Below are 17,369 nucleotides of genomic sequence, written 5' to 3'. Positions count from 1 at the left end.
AGGGAGGAAATTGGAAACTCAGTTTCATTTCGTGGCAATACAGCAAAGTAGCATACTGTGATTGAGGCCTTTCCTGAATTGTGGTTTCCACAATATTAGCCCCCTCTGCAATAATTTTGGTCTGGTCATCGTTGCCTTGTGCTGCCCCACTCAAAAGCTCTTTTCTTTGTCCCACACACCGAACCTTTCTGTCTGGATCACTGGTCCAGCAAAAAGGGAGATGGGTTGAAGAAGGCAAAGGCAGAAAAAAAGAGAATGCAGGCTCGGGTCAGCGACCATCAGAGAGCTAGGAAAATGTTTGACCTGTCAAGGTATCAGGGTTGTTGGTGGATCAGTGAAACTGTTCCTGGGGCTGGATCAAGGCATGCATTAAGACCATGTTTCCCCTGGTCTAGCTGTGAGAGGTCATGAAGCAATCACAAGCTCTGGGCTATTAGTGCTGAGTACTGCACTGCTTACTTCCCAGTCCTTGATGAAGAACAATGGTTGAGGAGACACTGAGGCTGCTTCACCACGGGAGGTACAAGATGAGCAAGTTATATATGTTTAAGTGCTTATGTAGTTTAAGCACCACAAGTGGAAGTGACTACTAACTTTGGCAAATTTCTCTTATTAAACAGAAAACAGTATTATTTTTTCACAATGGTGTTGGTGACAGCTGCAATACTTCTGAAGTTCATCCAGTTTGGTTGGACCTCAGTCATCCATGTACTGCAAAACAAGATGAGGAAGAGACCTGAGGATTTTATATTTTTTTCATATCGTAAGATATCATTCAGCCCATCAATTCTCTGCCAGCTCTCAGATCAATCCCATTCCCCCATTTATTTCCCTGTAATCTATTCTTTCTCATGTAACCATCAACTGCACCTTGATTCTCCTCCCACCCAGAAAACTAGGGATAATTTACAGCAATCAGTTCAAGTACCAGCATATTTTTAGAATGTGGGAAGAAACCAGAACACCCTGGGGAAACCACATGACCAAAGGGAGAAAATGCAGATACCACATGGACACCACCATAGGTCAAGATCAAACATGGGTCTTGAAGCTCTGAGGCAGTAGCACTACCTGCTGTATCTCTATTCCTCCTCGAGGAATGGACCAAAGACGATTCTGTACATAATCTGAAAAGACAGATGCAGTATTAATCAACATGGAACCATAGTACATGCAAACTCTGCCTCTTTGACCTTTGTTGTTGTAAGCAGTGTTGAACTACCAAGAAGCAGTTGTGAGTGACACTAATTTGGTGAGCAGCCAGTGGGAGGGGAATTTCCAGTTATATCAACTAACATCCATAATATGCACTTGGTGGCATCACAAGATTGTTACATTTCAACTTGTGATGTATCAAATGCTCTAGGGACAGAGTCAGTTGTATAAAGATACCTTTAAGAGCTGAATATATCATGTTGTGATTTTGATACATTGTTGTGCCAACCACTGGTGTTTAGTTGGGAGCTTGTTGCCTTCAGTGGAGGATGGTTTGTTGACAGTTCTGCAGCTGTCATTTGTCTTCAGAAGCACCAGCATTAAAGGGCATACAGATACCACAGCAGAAAATGGACGTGGAGCAATGTGCTGTTTTGGTAAAGGTTCTTTATTTCAAAAAAGGCAGCTTTTGCCCTTTTATTCAGAGCCTGTTAAAGAAACTGAGAAGCACATTGTTGGCTTGAAACTATTAGTGTTGCCCAATGCTTTGGATACATTTTCCTGTTTTTTTTACTTTTGCTCTGAGCCCACAAAATATGGCTGAAAGTCTGGGCAATGGAATGCTGCTGTCCATCTTTCATCCGTCTACCTGTGATGTCGTGTCTGAAAGTGCACTGCATCCTTGTACTTGCATGCAGCTATTCTATTCATGATTTTGAGTTTTGTGTTTTATCACAATGGGCAAAGCTAGAATCTGCAATATTTGGTACCTGGGGTAAATAAACCATTACTCCTTTCCTTATAAAATAAGCACCATGTAAATTATAATTTGCCAGATATTAATTTAGTCCTATCTAGGATTGGTTTTTGCACCTTGACTGGCCTTATACACGAGTGCTATTAAACTCTGGACTGAAATGTTCTTGTTAGTTTTCCCAGTGCTGTTTCTCTAATGCAGCTTTTTCATTATTTTCTTTGGTGATTACATTTATGCTTGGACAAATAGTCTCTCCATAATTCCTTTGTGATGTCTGCATGATAATGCAAATTGTAGACTGAGATTCAATTCTGTTTGTAGTGCTCAGTAGACTAGGAATTGATTTATGTGCTGCATTGCTGAAAATTGAACACTTGAGTAATTTATGTACATTTTTTTTTACTCCCCTAACTCCATCCATGCCCCAACCCACCAAGCAAAAAGCTATAATCTGGGACAAGTACAGAATTTGAGACTTGAGTGTTTATCCCACAACTTGAAGTGTTTTTGTTTGCATTTGGGGACATATGAAGTATTTGTACAAAGGTTGTGTATAAATTCCACAGGTAATTCCACTTTTGCATGGAGGAAGACTTGTTTTTTGTAACGAGAAAACCCCTTCACTCCCTATCTGTCTCTGCTTTCCTTTATGGGTTTCTTTCCATTTCTGGGCTTCGCTTCCAGAATTTTCAACCAGTTAAAACTCTTCTGGTTTGCTGCATGTGGATCGAATTAGATGAACTTGCTTTGAGAGACTTATGAAATAACAAAGCATGGAAAATGCATTTTAACTGATATCATTTGGATTTGAGTCCAGATGAAACATAAGGATAATACTGCAGGCTAGGATTGTCACATTGAGTGCAACAAGAAGTACCCAAGTTTTGATACAGGAACAAAAATTCTGGAAATATTCAGCAAATCAGGGTGCACCTGTGGAGGGAGAAACAGAGTTGATGTTTTGAATCAATGATCTTTCTTCAGAACCATTTGTTGACCTGAGTTTCCATGTCTGGGCTGGCTGCAGAAGGATTCCTTTCCCCTTAGCAAAATAACGTCAGATGCTGGAAGTCTAAAGGAAACAGAAAGTGGTTCTGATGGGAGTTCATCAACCTGAAACAGTAATTCTGTTTCTCTCTCCATAGATGTAGCTAGACCTCCTCAGTATTTCCAGCAGGTTTGTTTTTATCCCTGTACCTTAAATTGGGCAACATTTTTTCCTCTGGATGTAATTTTGTTTTTATTTCAGACATAATTTGCAGATAAACCAGGGTGAGATTGGATAATTCCCTTAAAGATATGACAATGTTGTTTGGTATAGTTATACCATTGGCAGCAACTGGTCTTGTTGCAAGTCAAGCGGGGACTTGGGAGCATGCATCCTGGTGCTTTTTCACCTGGGTTGTCGTTGCAGTGCTGTGAGATGGTACTGATAAGAAAATATCATTTATTAAAATACACTTTTGCAAAATCCCCTGCTTTCATGAATAATAATGTGGAGAATGGGCACTTAGGTTGCTTGAAAATAAAAGGCTGCATTAGAAAACAAACCACACTGATTTTCATTCCACTTTGGTTGTGATAATACTACTTCATAAAAATATTGTTTAATTTGCTGTGTAAAATCAGCTGGTAACCGTTAACATTGCTGACTGCAGATGCACGGGCACAGAAAGTATCTTACCCAGGAAATGCACTAAAAGCTTTAATATCTCTCCTGGCAGCTTTTTATACAGTCCATTAAAATCCATCAATATGAGCCGTGTTGTGCTCCAATGAGAGAGGCCTGTGATCAATAGAACACTTTGCATATCCATTTATTGGAGGGCCGTCCCTGTTCTAATTTATGAGGAAGGATAATAGAGCTGTATGAAAGGTGTTGGTATATTTCGTGCAGCCGTTGTGGCCAGTGTCCAGATTCTGTGGGCAGACAATGAGTTCCTTCCTCCATGGTAGAGCAGAGTGGTCAAACTGCATTGAAGATGAGGAACAGCTTCTTTTGTTGCTCGGTAGAAAGCAGACTTTACCTGACCTCTAAACCCTTGGCAAGGTCTTTTGTCTTGTGTGTATTTGATCAAAGTGGCAGTTGACAGCGGGTGATGCAGGGCTAATTGGGATGTTGAAGCTTGTTTGGGTGAGATGCACTGTATTAGATTGGTGTTTGAGAAGTGCACGGGGATTCCGGTGCTGCTTTTAATTGTGAGCCTCTGATGCTTTGCTGATTTGCACTCTGAAATGCTGCTGCTGGGTGTGCATGTTTGCTTCAAAGATTTTCTCTTGAAACAGAGATGAAGGAATTGTTAATAAAGTTTTGCGATTGCCCATTGGTGCTAAAAACAGGCCTTTTTTCAGCTGAGGTGAAGATGGGGCACTTGTTTTCTGGTATATTTTATACTCGGGCAGGAAACTGGAGTGGCACTTTCAGAATAACAGCTTGTCGAACTGCTTTCCTTGATGTCTTTAAACCAAATCAAAGTTCTTTCTATGAAATGTAAGTGTAGAATTGCAGAACCAAGTGCAATGAGGTTTGTCAGAATAACAGTGTAACAAATTGCGCCTGACTCAATTTGAAAGTGTGAAGTTCTGCAAAAAGATGCTGATGTGAAACAGCTGAGTTTTTGTACAGTGTGAATAGACTGCAGACAAAAGTTCCTGGTTTTTTAAATTTTCAAAAAAATATTTATGAAAACATTATGAATAATTGCGTTTATAACATTTTGATATTTCCATTTTACAGCAAGAAAGCAGATGTCAGCATTGGAGTTTATTTCTACAAAACAGGACTTTTCACTTGTAAAATTAAACCTTGCTGGACTTCGGTATAGCTTTATTTCCTCAGAATTGGTACTTGATAACTGGAGAATGTAGAACAAAGAGCTGTTTGTGTTTGTGGAGACATTTTGCCTATTTGCTGCAGCAGAGTGCATTGTTGCTTACATTGAGAGGACTTAAGGGTGGGAGGTGCAATTAGAGCAAACACTCTGCCTTGTTTTCATAAAACAAGTATTTGCAGTTGTTGTACTGATGATTGCAAACTTGAATGCTCACTTTTAATATGATGATGTAAGCAGACGTATTTGTCCATGGCCTGTTTTTGAGGCAGTTGTTGAGGCATGGTACTGCAGTCTTTGCTGTCGTATGGTGATCCTCGGTCTGCAATTTCTATCCCTTTATAGAGCAGAGAATATCTTGAGTAAAGGAGGGGTTTTTGTTGGGCTAATGGAAAAGCTCTATATAAATATTTTGGTCGATTTTCTTAGTTTATTGGAAGCTCTGGAGGAAACAGCATCAGCATTTGGGAAAATCAGAATGAATTGCAGACTATCAATTTTCTAATTAGATTAACTGGCAACGGGCAGAGTGTTAGTGCAGTTTATTTCTGACTCTGCACAGGGAGTGGTGTGTACCTCATGCAGTATTTTGATAGATTTAAACATTTTTGCCGCTTAACCTGGAGATTGATTATGTTTTCCATTTTGATTTAATCTTGCCTCCTGTTTTTGATACTTTTACTATTAATTCTTTTTTGGAGAGGAGTTTGAACTATTATTTTAATGTTCATCACAATTAAAGTTATAAATTGCAAGAATTACAGTTGCTTCTGCATTGAAACCTTTCTCTTGTTTGTGGATAATTTTTCTGTTGGGACAGGAACCCAACACCACCTGCGTGCATTAAAACTAAACAAGTTAGTGCAGAAAATGTTCAATTGGCCAGCCAGTGTCTGTTGGGTGAGAGCAAGGCAGGGTTAATGTTTCAGGTAGATGACTTTTGTCAGACTGGAGGATGTCTGTTGATGTTCTTGAATGTTTAATGGTGATGGCAAGGCACATGTGTTAATTTGGTTGTGTGGGAATGGCGATATAAATATTTAGTCAATTTTTGTATGCTTTATGGCAAATTGTCACAGCTGAGGGAGAGTAATTTGTAGCGCTGGGCCTTGAAATTTCATCTGTGATGGCTGCCTTTACCTTTTAGTGTCTCATTAGTTAGGTTGGTAAATGCAGTGCCTGGTATGATAATGAGGCTGTTGCTGGAAAACGAAGCTGTGTGAATGAATGCCGAGTGAGGTCAAGATTGGGCACTGCAAGATTGAATGGTCTGTCTCTCTCTTTAAGCTCTCAGATGAAAAAACGCTCTTTGGATGAGTTAAGAGAAGCCACAGTCTTGAGATTAAAATTTGTACTTTGTTTGAGACTATGGTTGTTCGCTTAAAAGAAAGTAGGCAGATCCCTAACTGTCAAAACTTCCTGATAGATAACGTGGCTGAAGTATGAGCCCAGAAATTTGTTTGTGTCCATCTTTGAGTGTGCAGGATCACACGCCAGTTGATCACAGCCTGAAACAAAAGTCAGCATCTTCAGAAGAGGAGGTATAAATAGAAGAGCAAGTGAAAGATTTTTGTTTTACATGTTGTTTTGGGCCACCTTTTTTTTATTTATTAAAATCAAATTGGTTGTTTATGTAGGCAAAGTGGCTGGTTCAGCTTTGTATTTTAAACTTAGTCATTCACACACTAGAAGTACTATAATCAGACCTGAGAAGTAGGATGAGGGAGATAACCTAAATGTTTTTTCCTTGTTTCTACTTAGTTTTGAAAGACAAGGGATTGTTAACAAAATTGTTCAAATCTGCATTGTCTGTCTTTGTGGTTCTGAAGAGAACAGATTTTCCGTCATGACAGTTTGGTACTATATGTGCTAAATCATGAATAAGCTGATTCATCATTGCTCAGAAGAGGAATCTGAATATCACTTGCCTAATACTCTACCATGTACTGTATTTTCTTACATCACAGTGGTTGTAACTTTGCATTTATTTGCATCACCAGCCACTCTTTTCATCGGCGGGCCAGCCTCACCTTGGTGCTAGCTCGGTGCCAATGCAGCCATGCTCGATAACATCTCCCTTATCAACGCTGGTGTTTTCATTTTGTCACCAATGTACAGTGCAGGCTTCCGGCGAGTATGGCTGTCTCGGAGATCAGCCAAGTCCCAGCTCTCCTTTCAGTGCAAATGGTAAGTTGGTGGAGTTACATGAGTGTTTGTTTAAAAGCTTATATGTTCAGTATACCGACCACATTGCTTGACCAGCAGGGTTGTTGCAGTATAACATTTTCTTGCACTCTAGTTTCTCATACATTCTAAAGTATCTCCTTGCTTGAAAATGCTGGAGATGAGAGATGTTTTGATTGCAACAGGTAATCTGATTTTGTAACAGGCAATCAGTGAGGAAGGGCGTTGATGTTTGTGGAGCAGCAGTTACTAACCTCAGGTAACAAGATAGGGATGGATGGCACATGCAGGTGGAAAGAATCGTGAATTGAATTCTTTTATTGATTGCTCTTATTTTGATGAAAATTTGTTTGAAACTTTTGTTTTACTTATCTTTGAACCAAAGCATAGCATCCCAAACCAGTTGTGGGGAAATAGTAACCTTTGAACATTTGGATTTCTTCCATTCTTTTCTGTATTGCCAATTCAGAAATTTACATTCCCAGCTCAAAACCATACTCTTGGAGTTTGTGATGACTTCCATAAGTTACCCAGAATTCACTCAGCAATGTGAGCAACAAGTTAAGACTACTTTTAAGTCTATTGATTAGTGATTCTCTGCATACCTCCATTCCCATCCCTCCCCCCACAAGTTCTTGTTCCATTCAGTTTCAGTTTTAACATCTGCAGATACAGATTAGGAATTGCCTGTGTTGCGGTTTATTAGGCCATTGAATACAAGTTACTTTGTCAGATCCAGTATACCCAGGGTAATCTGGTGTAAATTTCAGAAATAAAAAAAAGTGTAAAATGTGCAGCCATGTGTCCATGGAAAAGTATATCCAAACAATGATCTATGTATTACATACATTGAAGAACCTCTGCTAATCTAACCACAGGTCAAACAACTTCATTACAATGGTCCATTTATTTATTTGCTTGTTCCATTTGAAGCCATGAATTGGAAAATTATTGTCTCACTGCTGGTTAAAAAAAGGAGAACATGCAGTTTTATAGTCTGAATTATAAAAGTTATAAATTGCCAGACAGAATGCCAACATAATTTGAGATCTGCAACTCGAGCTGCTGAGAGCTTAATAGAATTGTTGATTTCAACCATTTCTGATGCTGGTTGGGTCTTGCTCTATACCTGCTGCACATACACCAGAACCTGTTAGTGATTCTGATCAAGAGCTAATGTAGGTTAATGACAAACTTCCTGTATAATATCTGATCTAATATAATCTCTCAATCTGTCAGTTTCCTGTGATGGTCACTGGACTGTACCAGCAGAGTATGGTGAGGCAGGAAAGATAATGTAGTTTATTAATTGTAAAAACACAAGGCTCAATGTTTTGTTTACGGTCAATGGCTTTTCACTATAACTAAACCTGGTGAAGAGAGTGACCTGAAGTATTAATTTTGTTTCTCTCTGCACAGCTATTGCCTGCCCTAGTGAATATTTCTGGCATGTTCTGTTTTTATTTCAGATTTCCAGCATCTGTAGTATATTTTTCTTTTGGGGATTGCTTTGATTTGGATTAAATTTGTTAAAAACCATATTAGGTTATTAATTGTTTGTGACTACGTTGGCAGTTGAGATCTGATTAATCAAATTAACTTAGTTTTACATGCAAACTCTATTGATTTATATTTTGACAGCAACATTAGCTAAATTGGTATGCTGAGGTTGTAGATGGTCTCAAAGGGGCCAAGGTTGGAAGGGAGTTGCATGACATATCAGAAACGGCTGGATTGGAGGGTTGTGGAGGAGGGACAGACCTGGTGCATTGGTGGGGCTGCAAGGCTGGAATGACACGCACAGCTTGCAGGGGCTGGGAAAGGGAGGGTGGTGCTGGTGGATTCAGTATGCAGGGACTGAACTGTGGAGCTCTAATAGAGTAGGAATTAGCAGATGTGGAATTCAGCAGTATGGGTTGATTCGTTTATTTGATTTACATGGATTGCTTTTCTCCTGGTGAGGTTTGAAAGAGTGGTAATTATCTTGTTTTCGGCTATATCTCTTTGAGTTTCCTGTAATTTGTGTCCAGGAAATGAGCTTGGTTTTTTTCCATGAATAGAACAGTACAGCATAGGAACAGGCCCTATGGCCGATGATGCCTATGCCAAGCATGATGCAGGTTTTAACTGCACATCTGCCTGCACATGGTGCATGTTGCTCAGTTCCCTACCTGTTCATGTATCTGTCTCAATGCCTCTTAAATGTTGCTATTGTATTGGCTTCCACCACTTCAGCTGGCTGTGCAATGGATGTAACTTTGAACATAACCTTAATATGCCATAAAAACAATAGTTTTTAAATAAGATTTTAAACTTAACTTATTTCAGAGGATGAGGTTTGCTGTGCAACAGTCTTAGTGAAGTAGCAATCTGTAAAATACAATCCCTGAGAAATACCAATACTTAGGGCACAGCCAGAGGTCTCCCAGCTCATTTTGTTTTTACAGCAATTCAGTACCTTGTTCTGTCACTCAAACCTAATTGTGGTCATAATCAACATTGAATCACGGTGTACACAATGCTTGTGGTTTAATTGTAAAGTGGAGTAATTTCTTTGATTATCTTAATTGCACAGAATTGGTAGAGAGATTTGTTAGAGTCTTAGAAAGTGACAAATAAGTTCGTGTCACCTTTGTCAGGTTCTTGATGTATTGAATCTTGGCTAGAAATGCATTTCAGTCAGCACTTGTTCCTGAGCCATTTATCTGACCCATCAACTGCGGAAATAGTGAGCAATTACTCGTCAGTAATCAGCTGTGAATAATGGGGTTCCGTGGGGGAAATAAAGCCATTAATTGAATAAACAGAATTCATACATCACACTCATCTGGAAATGATAGCAATGAGCCACTAAGCAGAGGAGATAACAACACTGATGACTCAGATAATGGTGTTGTTGTTCCAGATTTTCTGTGATATTTTTGTTGTGCATTGCTGAAACTTGCAGTGATTACTGTTGATGACACAACTGACTATCACCAGATTATATCCAACTGCTTAGAATCTACATTAGTCAAAACAAATGGCTAAATTAGAGATAAGATTTCACAAAGATTTAACAGAACAATTTAAAGAAATGTGCATGTATTCAGTATAATCTAAAAAGTAAGGAGATGAACTATTTTTGCAGGAGCAAAAAACAAACTGCTGGATGAACTCAGTGGGTCAAGCACTTTATTTTTTGCTCCAGATTACAGCATCTGCAGTCTCTTTTGTGTCTACTTTTGCAGGTATATTGGATTCTTAACTGTCTTGGTGTATTCTCTCTATTTGTGTCTTAAACTAAACCAACAATGTAGAATCACTTCTGAAAACAACTCAATGATAGCTGTGACTTGTAAGATCTTATAGTATCCAGAGGTGACATTTTTTTGCAGAAGGCCTAAATTAGGTGATGCAAACCTTGATGTCTGTGACACTGTGGTTTGGGTAAACCCTTCATTTTCTTCTCGCTCCAATCGAAGGGGCTGTGTTACATTGATTCAAATTTGCCAATGCTGGAGATGTGTACTTTGCCATATGGCAGAATTGGCACGGTATGCAGTAAAAATCCAATAATCCAGCACTGGGAGGTTGGGAATGACAGACTGCCAAATTTTCTGGACGAATATCCAGACATTTTTATTTAAATTTTTCTTACACATCACACAAAATAAATTTTCAAGAAACTCAATGAGTTTAAAGGTAAAAGGAAATATAAAGATCTTGGCTCCAGCCACAAAATTACCCATGTTCCTGGCCCCACCTCGGGCTCTGACCCAGCCCCTCGAGTGATCCAGATGCTGGACTCACAGGATTTCAGAATAATTGGAATGTTACTGTATTTTGTAAGTTTGGTCTGGAGATGATCCCACCTGTAATTCAAAAAGTATAAAGAGGGTATAAAACTTCACCACAAATTTTTTTAGCAAGTATTGCATTGATCTTCACATTTCAAAAAAAAATCAGGGTTGTTGATTGCTCAACTAGTTAGACCTGGTAATCAATCGGTGTGCAACAGACCAATTTGCAGTTTTAATTGCTATTCATGAGGTAATGGTAAAGTCAGATTACATCCTTATTAGTAGACAAAGGAAAGAAAATGTTTTGCATCTAATGAAATCCTTGCTAATACAGTTAATATTGTCATTTTGTCAAATATAGTGACCAATTGGTGCTAAAGAGACAGCATTGTTGGCATGAATGAATATTTTATTCACACCTTTTTATGTTTCCCACCCCAGAAGAGTTGTTTATGGTGGAATTCCAGACTTTATCTTCTCTTCTCACCCTGTTTCATTTCTGTAATGCTCTTTCCTCTTTTCTTCCTAATCCCAGTTCTATGGGCAATTGTCATTCCTGCAGAGTTAAAGGCAGCTGTTGTTCCAAACATATTCACAGTTTAGCGCAAACGACCACTTCATATGTGAATGGGCCGTTGATGATTCACGTCCTGTCTTGATCTGGCCACAATAACTGCAATTGATTTACAGCTTTTATACATTATTCCATATTCTATACACACTAACATATGCATGCACACACACAAACACATGCACAACAACACATCCACAGGTGCACACTTACAGGCAAGCATGTGTGCATCAGCACACATCAGGACACACACACACACACTCTTTCTCATTCTCTCTCACACACACACACTCTTTCTAATTCACACACACACTGTCTCTCTCTCTCTCTCTCTCTCTCTCTCACAGTATCCCCGTACACTAAAAATATGGACCCTCTCCCACTTTATTTTTTTCATGAAATGTGGACAGCTCTGGCAGTCAATTTCTATTGCCCTTTTTAAGTTGCCCTTGAGAAGGTGGTGAGGTCAGCTGCAATCTTGAATTGCTGCAGTCGTTGTGATGTTGTTATGAAATTAATTCCAAGATCTTGATGTAGTGTTGATAAAGGAAGGGCTAAATAGTTCTCAGTGAAGGATGGTGTCTGACATGAAGGGAAACTTCAAGGTGATTTTGTTCCCATTCATCTGCTCTGCTGGTCCTTTTCAGAAGTTACAGTTCCTGGATTGTGAAGTGTTGTCAAAAGTACATCTGGTGAGTTGGTGCACTGCACCTTGTAGATTGTATGAAGTACAGAATTATTCTCCACACTCCTTCCTTTTCTTAACCACTATCTTTTTCACCGATTGCTGCCAGATTTTCTTTCTTTTCTCCACTTTTTCTGTTTCTTCTTCTCCTCTCTCTGAACTGGTCACCAAATAGAGAACAGAAATTTTGGCTGATTTGATTCATTTTCATCCACCTTTTACCAACTCCAATCCAGCTACTTTGACATTTGAAGCCATTGTTTTAGGGCTGTGCTTCAGTATAAAGTTAAAACCTGACCCAACTGCAGCCAAACTGAATCCAACCCAAGTTTCAGGATTTAGATTTATTTTGTGATACCCAACCCAAACCTGGCACATGTGGTCAAGTCCTGAAAGACTTGGGTCAGGTAGCCAACCTCTACACCATTCCCTGTTCGCTGCTCTGATGGTGACCCATAACTTCAGACTGCATAACCAGGTTCCGGAGGAAAGAACTGCTGGTCTAGTGTAGAACTTCACCTATTTGGCAGCTTTCAGTAGCTTCTCCATCAGGACCCAAACAGTACTGGATCATCACACAAAGGAGCTGGAGGAACTCAGCGAGTCAGGCAGCATTCGTGGAGAGAAATGAACTGTTGATATTTCGGGTTGAGACCCTTCATCAGGACCCAGATTTCCAGCATCTGAAGTCTCTTGTGTCACCAGACAGTACTGGATTTTGGATTTCCTTGGATTTTGGGCAACGTGTGTACATGATTCTTTCTATGAAACTTCTTGATACTAACCATGTAGGCAATGAATTGTACTTCCTTTTTGCAGTGCTGCTCATGTTGGCCATTTTGACATGATGGCAAAAAGGCACAGGATATCACAAAGATGTCAAAGGTTGGGTGGCTTGGGCCAGGTAGGGTGGAATAGAAGGTCAACTCAGCTTGGCAATTGCACCAATGCAGTACTGTAAACAAGTGGTGAAACTGGTAATTAGTTTGGCGCACTGCCGAGCATTAGCAGCTGGCTGAATTGTCCTTGTATTTGGACAATAAGTTTGAAATATCTTTGGGTAATTCCTGATTTCAGGCAGTCAGATCTGCCAGACAACTGCAGCTGTTGGAAATCTGAAATAAAAAAGAAAATGCGGAAAATATTCAGCAGGTCAGCAGCATCTGTGGAGAGAGAGAGAAGTGGATAACATTTCTGATGAAGGGTCTTTGACCTGAATGCTAACTGTGATCCTATTTCTACTAGTATTGCTTGATCTGCTGGATGTTTCCAGCACTTTCTGTTTGTATTTAAAAGGAGCGGCCTTGCCTGATCCAACGTGAGTCTGAGGACTTATATTTTTCAAAGCCAACTCAACCTAAATCCAACTCACGTAATCATGTTCTGTCAAGCTCAACACAATCCCCCAATAGACTGGGAATCAAGAAATTCTAATTTTTGATGTGAAGTTCAACTAAATAAATACATAATACATTATCAACAGAATTAATTCTGTGAAAAGGTATTTTGGCTGCCTTTCCAGCCATTCATTATATATGTATTTATTGAAAGCAGAATTGATTAAAGCTTGCTGACACAATCTTGGTTTTAATATAATTAGTAATGTCCTTGCCAAGTACATTTAAAATATTGCAATTGGAGTCTTGGCAATTTTCCCTATGGTATAAGAATGAAGAACATAAGAGTGGCCTCAGTGGAGGGTTTTGCTGGGAAGACATTTTTAAAGGCTCACAGCCCTGAGTTATGAACTAAGAGAATCAGGTAGATGACTTTCTCTTTGTATATGAAGAGGGATGAAGAAAATAAAATGTTTAACTGAAAAGTGGTAAAGAATGAGGCAAATAGTTCAGAAACTGAAATTTTAAAACATTTATAATGGAGTTCCCACAGGTGCTTCTATTTTCTAGGGCTGATTGGTAATACAATTATTATCTACATAAGTGTGGAAGCAACCAAAATTGTCTCCACAAACAAAAATTCCATCATTTGCCAGGTTATTTCAATCATCTCTGCAGTAAGGGTAACAGACAGCTTGAAGTACAGAGTTTATCTTTCCTTCCAATTGATGTGCCTTGCACTTATTCTGATGGTGATCCTTGCTGTCCGTTCCACATTGTAAGTTACATATTCCTTGCCTCTTCTCACTGAATCCAAGATTACAATGACATCAGCCTGCAACACAGGCCACATTCCAGGTATTCATAAGGAACAGATAAATAATCGTCAATGTAACAACCTGCCTCCTGTGGAGAGCACAAATGCACAATTAAATTCTGCTGGAGTCCAAGATTATGATGATAATCCGCAGCATGGTAGAATTCCTGATGTTCATGAGGAACATTCAAATAATTTCTTATCATATGTCTTAAAAGCTTTCTTCTATGGAGAGCAGCAAAAGCAGAAATGTGACCAAATATTGTTAAACTAACCCAATTAAGCTTAATCTCCACATCATGACTGGATGATTGCCATGAATAGAGCAACATTGGTCTTGGCATTCTCAATTTCATCTGATGAATTTTTTTTGGTAGGGTTGAAGGTGAGAGAAATAATTTGATTTGCTTTTTTCATTTAGTGACGTATAGAAAAGTGTAGCATTAAATTCCTTGTGCAGATTATCCCATATTTCCCTCCATTGTGCTGTGATTAAGCCTGTGCTATTTGAATTTGGAAGGAGAGAAAGTTGCCAGCATCGTCTGACATACTTTTCACCAAACAGGTTACGTCTGTGATGGAGGTCCATTGAAAAATCAGGATGTTGAGGGGGTATGGGGTAGGGCTGAATAAATGTATCAATTCCTGTGAGGACTAGATTGTGTAGCTAAAGTAATAAAGACTAGGGTATCATATAATTTAATTGAAGAAAGAAAATCTATTCACTGAAAAAAAATGTAAACATTTATTTATAATGTTGAATTTTGTTAAGTTATGAATTATGGGGAAAAAGAAGCTCCATATTTTATTCCTTATGCACTCTGTAGTCTTGGCTGAAAAGGCTTATGACAGTGGGTGTAATAGAGGGACCATTCTAGATCTCCAGTCTGTCACAACTCATTGCCCAATAAGGTGACCAGGGAAGGTGGTGCCAGAACACTGTGAAGGCTGCTTTTTAACTGTCTGTCTTGGGCAAGTTTGAGAATGCTTGGTCTCCAGTTATTCTGTGGCTTAATGTCCCTGCCCATGACTTGCTGCAATATGGTCTCGGTCACAAAGTGCATTTCAAAGTAATGCTACTTCTGGTAAAAGAGTTTGATTGCACCTGCTGTGTGCGCTGTTGTCCATTTCCAGTGAGCATTTGGAGAAATTGCTCTGACAAATATTAAGGGTGCAGTGAAAACAAAATTAATTCCTTTGTTTCTTCAAAAGTACTGTGCCTAAATGAATCAAAAGCTGACGTTAAACACTTCTTTGTTGCAGAGCCACCTGGAGACCGCTCCCCACGTCGCCGGAGTATATCAGGACCAGGATCATCCGAGAAAGCAAATGGGATGGAGGACTCCACATCCCCATTCAAGGTGGTGTATCCGCAAATGAAATATACATGCTTTTTCTTGCCCTTATATGCTGCACTAAACACACAATTTTTTAACTGTAACTGATGTCTTAGCAGATTTTGATAGGTCCATTTACCACAATTTACAATTACGCCACTAACAGTTTATCAAGTGCAAAATAGTTAAATCCTAATTCAGATTGACCAACAATATAACTGCTTATTCCCAGAAGACTGTGGATTTCAGTTGCACAAGCCGAACAAACTGTTCTGTTTCATGGTTGTCTCTCAATTTTGCTGAGCCTCAGACAGGTGAACAGGTCACTGATTGATCATGTCGTAAATCATTTCCCACTTGTAAAACAATAAAGAAGTTCTTGTTAATTCACTACTCAAAATTACCTTAAAAGTACAGTTCTCAAAATATGCCATTCATAAAAGTAGAAGATTAATGTTGAAATAATTCAATTATGATATAATTCACTCTTGGATATCCATATTAGAATTGTTTGCTCTTTGGTTCAGCCATAAAGGGAAACCACTTGATCAATATGACTATGATTATTTCATTATTTAGAAGCTGTGATCATTAAACATACTGTACAGAGAAGTATAACTTGAGTACCAGCTGTCTGGCCAGGGATATTATAAAATATTTCAATGTCATTCAACATGCCTTCTTTCTTGCACCTACCTACTTGTATTCAGTATCTATCTTTCGATACTCTTTGCTTGATTTGATGGCAACCAAACTTGAAGGAATTTTGCTAGGCATTGATAACCAATGTTTTATATGGTGCCATCAAACTTAAGTGAATACATTGATTTCTGCCTCAGGAGTCACACATAAGATGTCCAGTTGGAACATATTTTGAATTTCTCAATTGGCGTGTCCCAAACTCTTCAGCCCAAAAACAGCACAAAACATTTGGCACAAGTGTGTTTTCTTTTAAAGGGGGTCAAACAAGCCACAGCATGGCACCACAAGGACAGTGAAGAATGGCAGACTAATTTCCCATTGGGACTGCCTCACCTGAGTCCATACTTGTCTTCAGGGATTCAGAGAAGCAAGCTGTGTTAGCTTTTATCACCCCCTCCCCCCACCCAAATAATCTTCCCACATTACAATTCCACTTGTAAGATGGAATATTGATCTGGGCTCTTTTGAAAGGATCACCAAGATGAATAATTGACTTCCATAAAGGAGTAGACTAGGGAAATGCAAGACGAAGTTCCCAAGAAGATTTGGTGTACTTCCAGGTATTGCTATTCTTGAGCATGGGTTAGCTCACAGATAGGGAAGTCTGAGAAGCAGGGGTTAAAATTACTGAGTATTTGGTTAACTTTTCATTTTTAATTTTGTGTTGTTACCCTTGGAAGCAAGGATGCTCATGAATTCAATTCTTCAGCCACTGTCAGTGCTGAAAATATTTGCTGTGTGAGTGTGTACTCAACCAAGTATTGACACACTATATGGGGAATCCATTGCAGCCAAACCTAATTCTGTCTTTAGCTGATTGTAACGACAAATTTGAAATCATATTGGATCCAGATAGATCATTGAAAATCTGAATATTTTGTTCTTTCTTTTTCCCTCATCAAAGTTTGGTTTTTGCTAAGGTTTTTTTGAGTGAGATCAGCTGACATAGAGCAGACCATGGGCTATCATTGGAATTATGTTAAGAAGTAACATTTTAGAGCCAGTATATAAATATTACTTCAGAAAAATGCAGTGGACTGTATATTCTGTGGTAGCCCTCACTTCTCTAAAATAATCAGTGTTATGTATTAGCAGAATTCCATGCATGAAATTGCTCAGCATTTGGGAAAAATTAAGTTCTGGTTTCAATGGAAAGTCTTTGCATTTGCTCACACTGTTCAAAATCCCCAGCAGCTTGTCCACCACAACCA

The 17,369-nt window shown here is 39.0% G+C and overlaps 1 protein-coding gene across 7 annotated transcripts in view; it reads left to right on the top strand.

Annotated features, from left to right (window-relative positions):
• Positions 1 to 17,369, top strand: part of rasal2 (RAS protein activator like 2) — a 352,406-nt gene that overhangs the window by 201,922 nt on the left and 133,115 nt on the right. For all 7 annotated transcript variants that reach the window (XM_052011425.1, XM_052011423.1, XM_052011424.1 and 4 more), the window contains one exon: positions 15,383 to 15,480. In XM_052011425.1, the coding sequence (XP_051867385.1) occupies positions 15,383 to 15,480 (98 nt within the window). The remainder of the gene's footprint in view (positions 1 to 15,382; positions 15,481 to 17,369) is intronic.

Source organism: Pristis pectinata, chromosome 3, assembly GCF_009764475.1.
Source record: "Pristis pectinata isolate sPriPec2 chromosome 3, sPriPec2.1.pri, whole genome shotgun sequence".
In the NCBI taxonomy this organism is placed as follows: Eukaryota; Metazoa; Chordata; class Chondrichthyes; order Rhinopristiformes; family Pristidae; genus Pristis; species Pristis pectinata.
The sequence above is the reverse complement of the archived record's forward strand: the minus strand, read 5'-3'. Positions and strand labels throughout refer to the sequence as shown.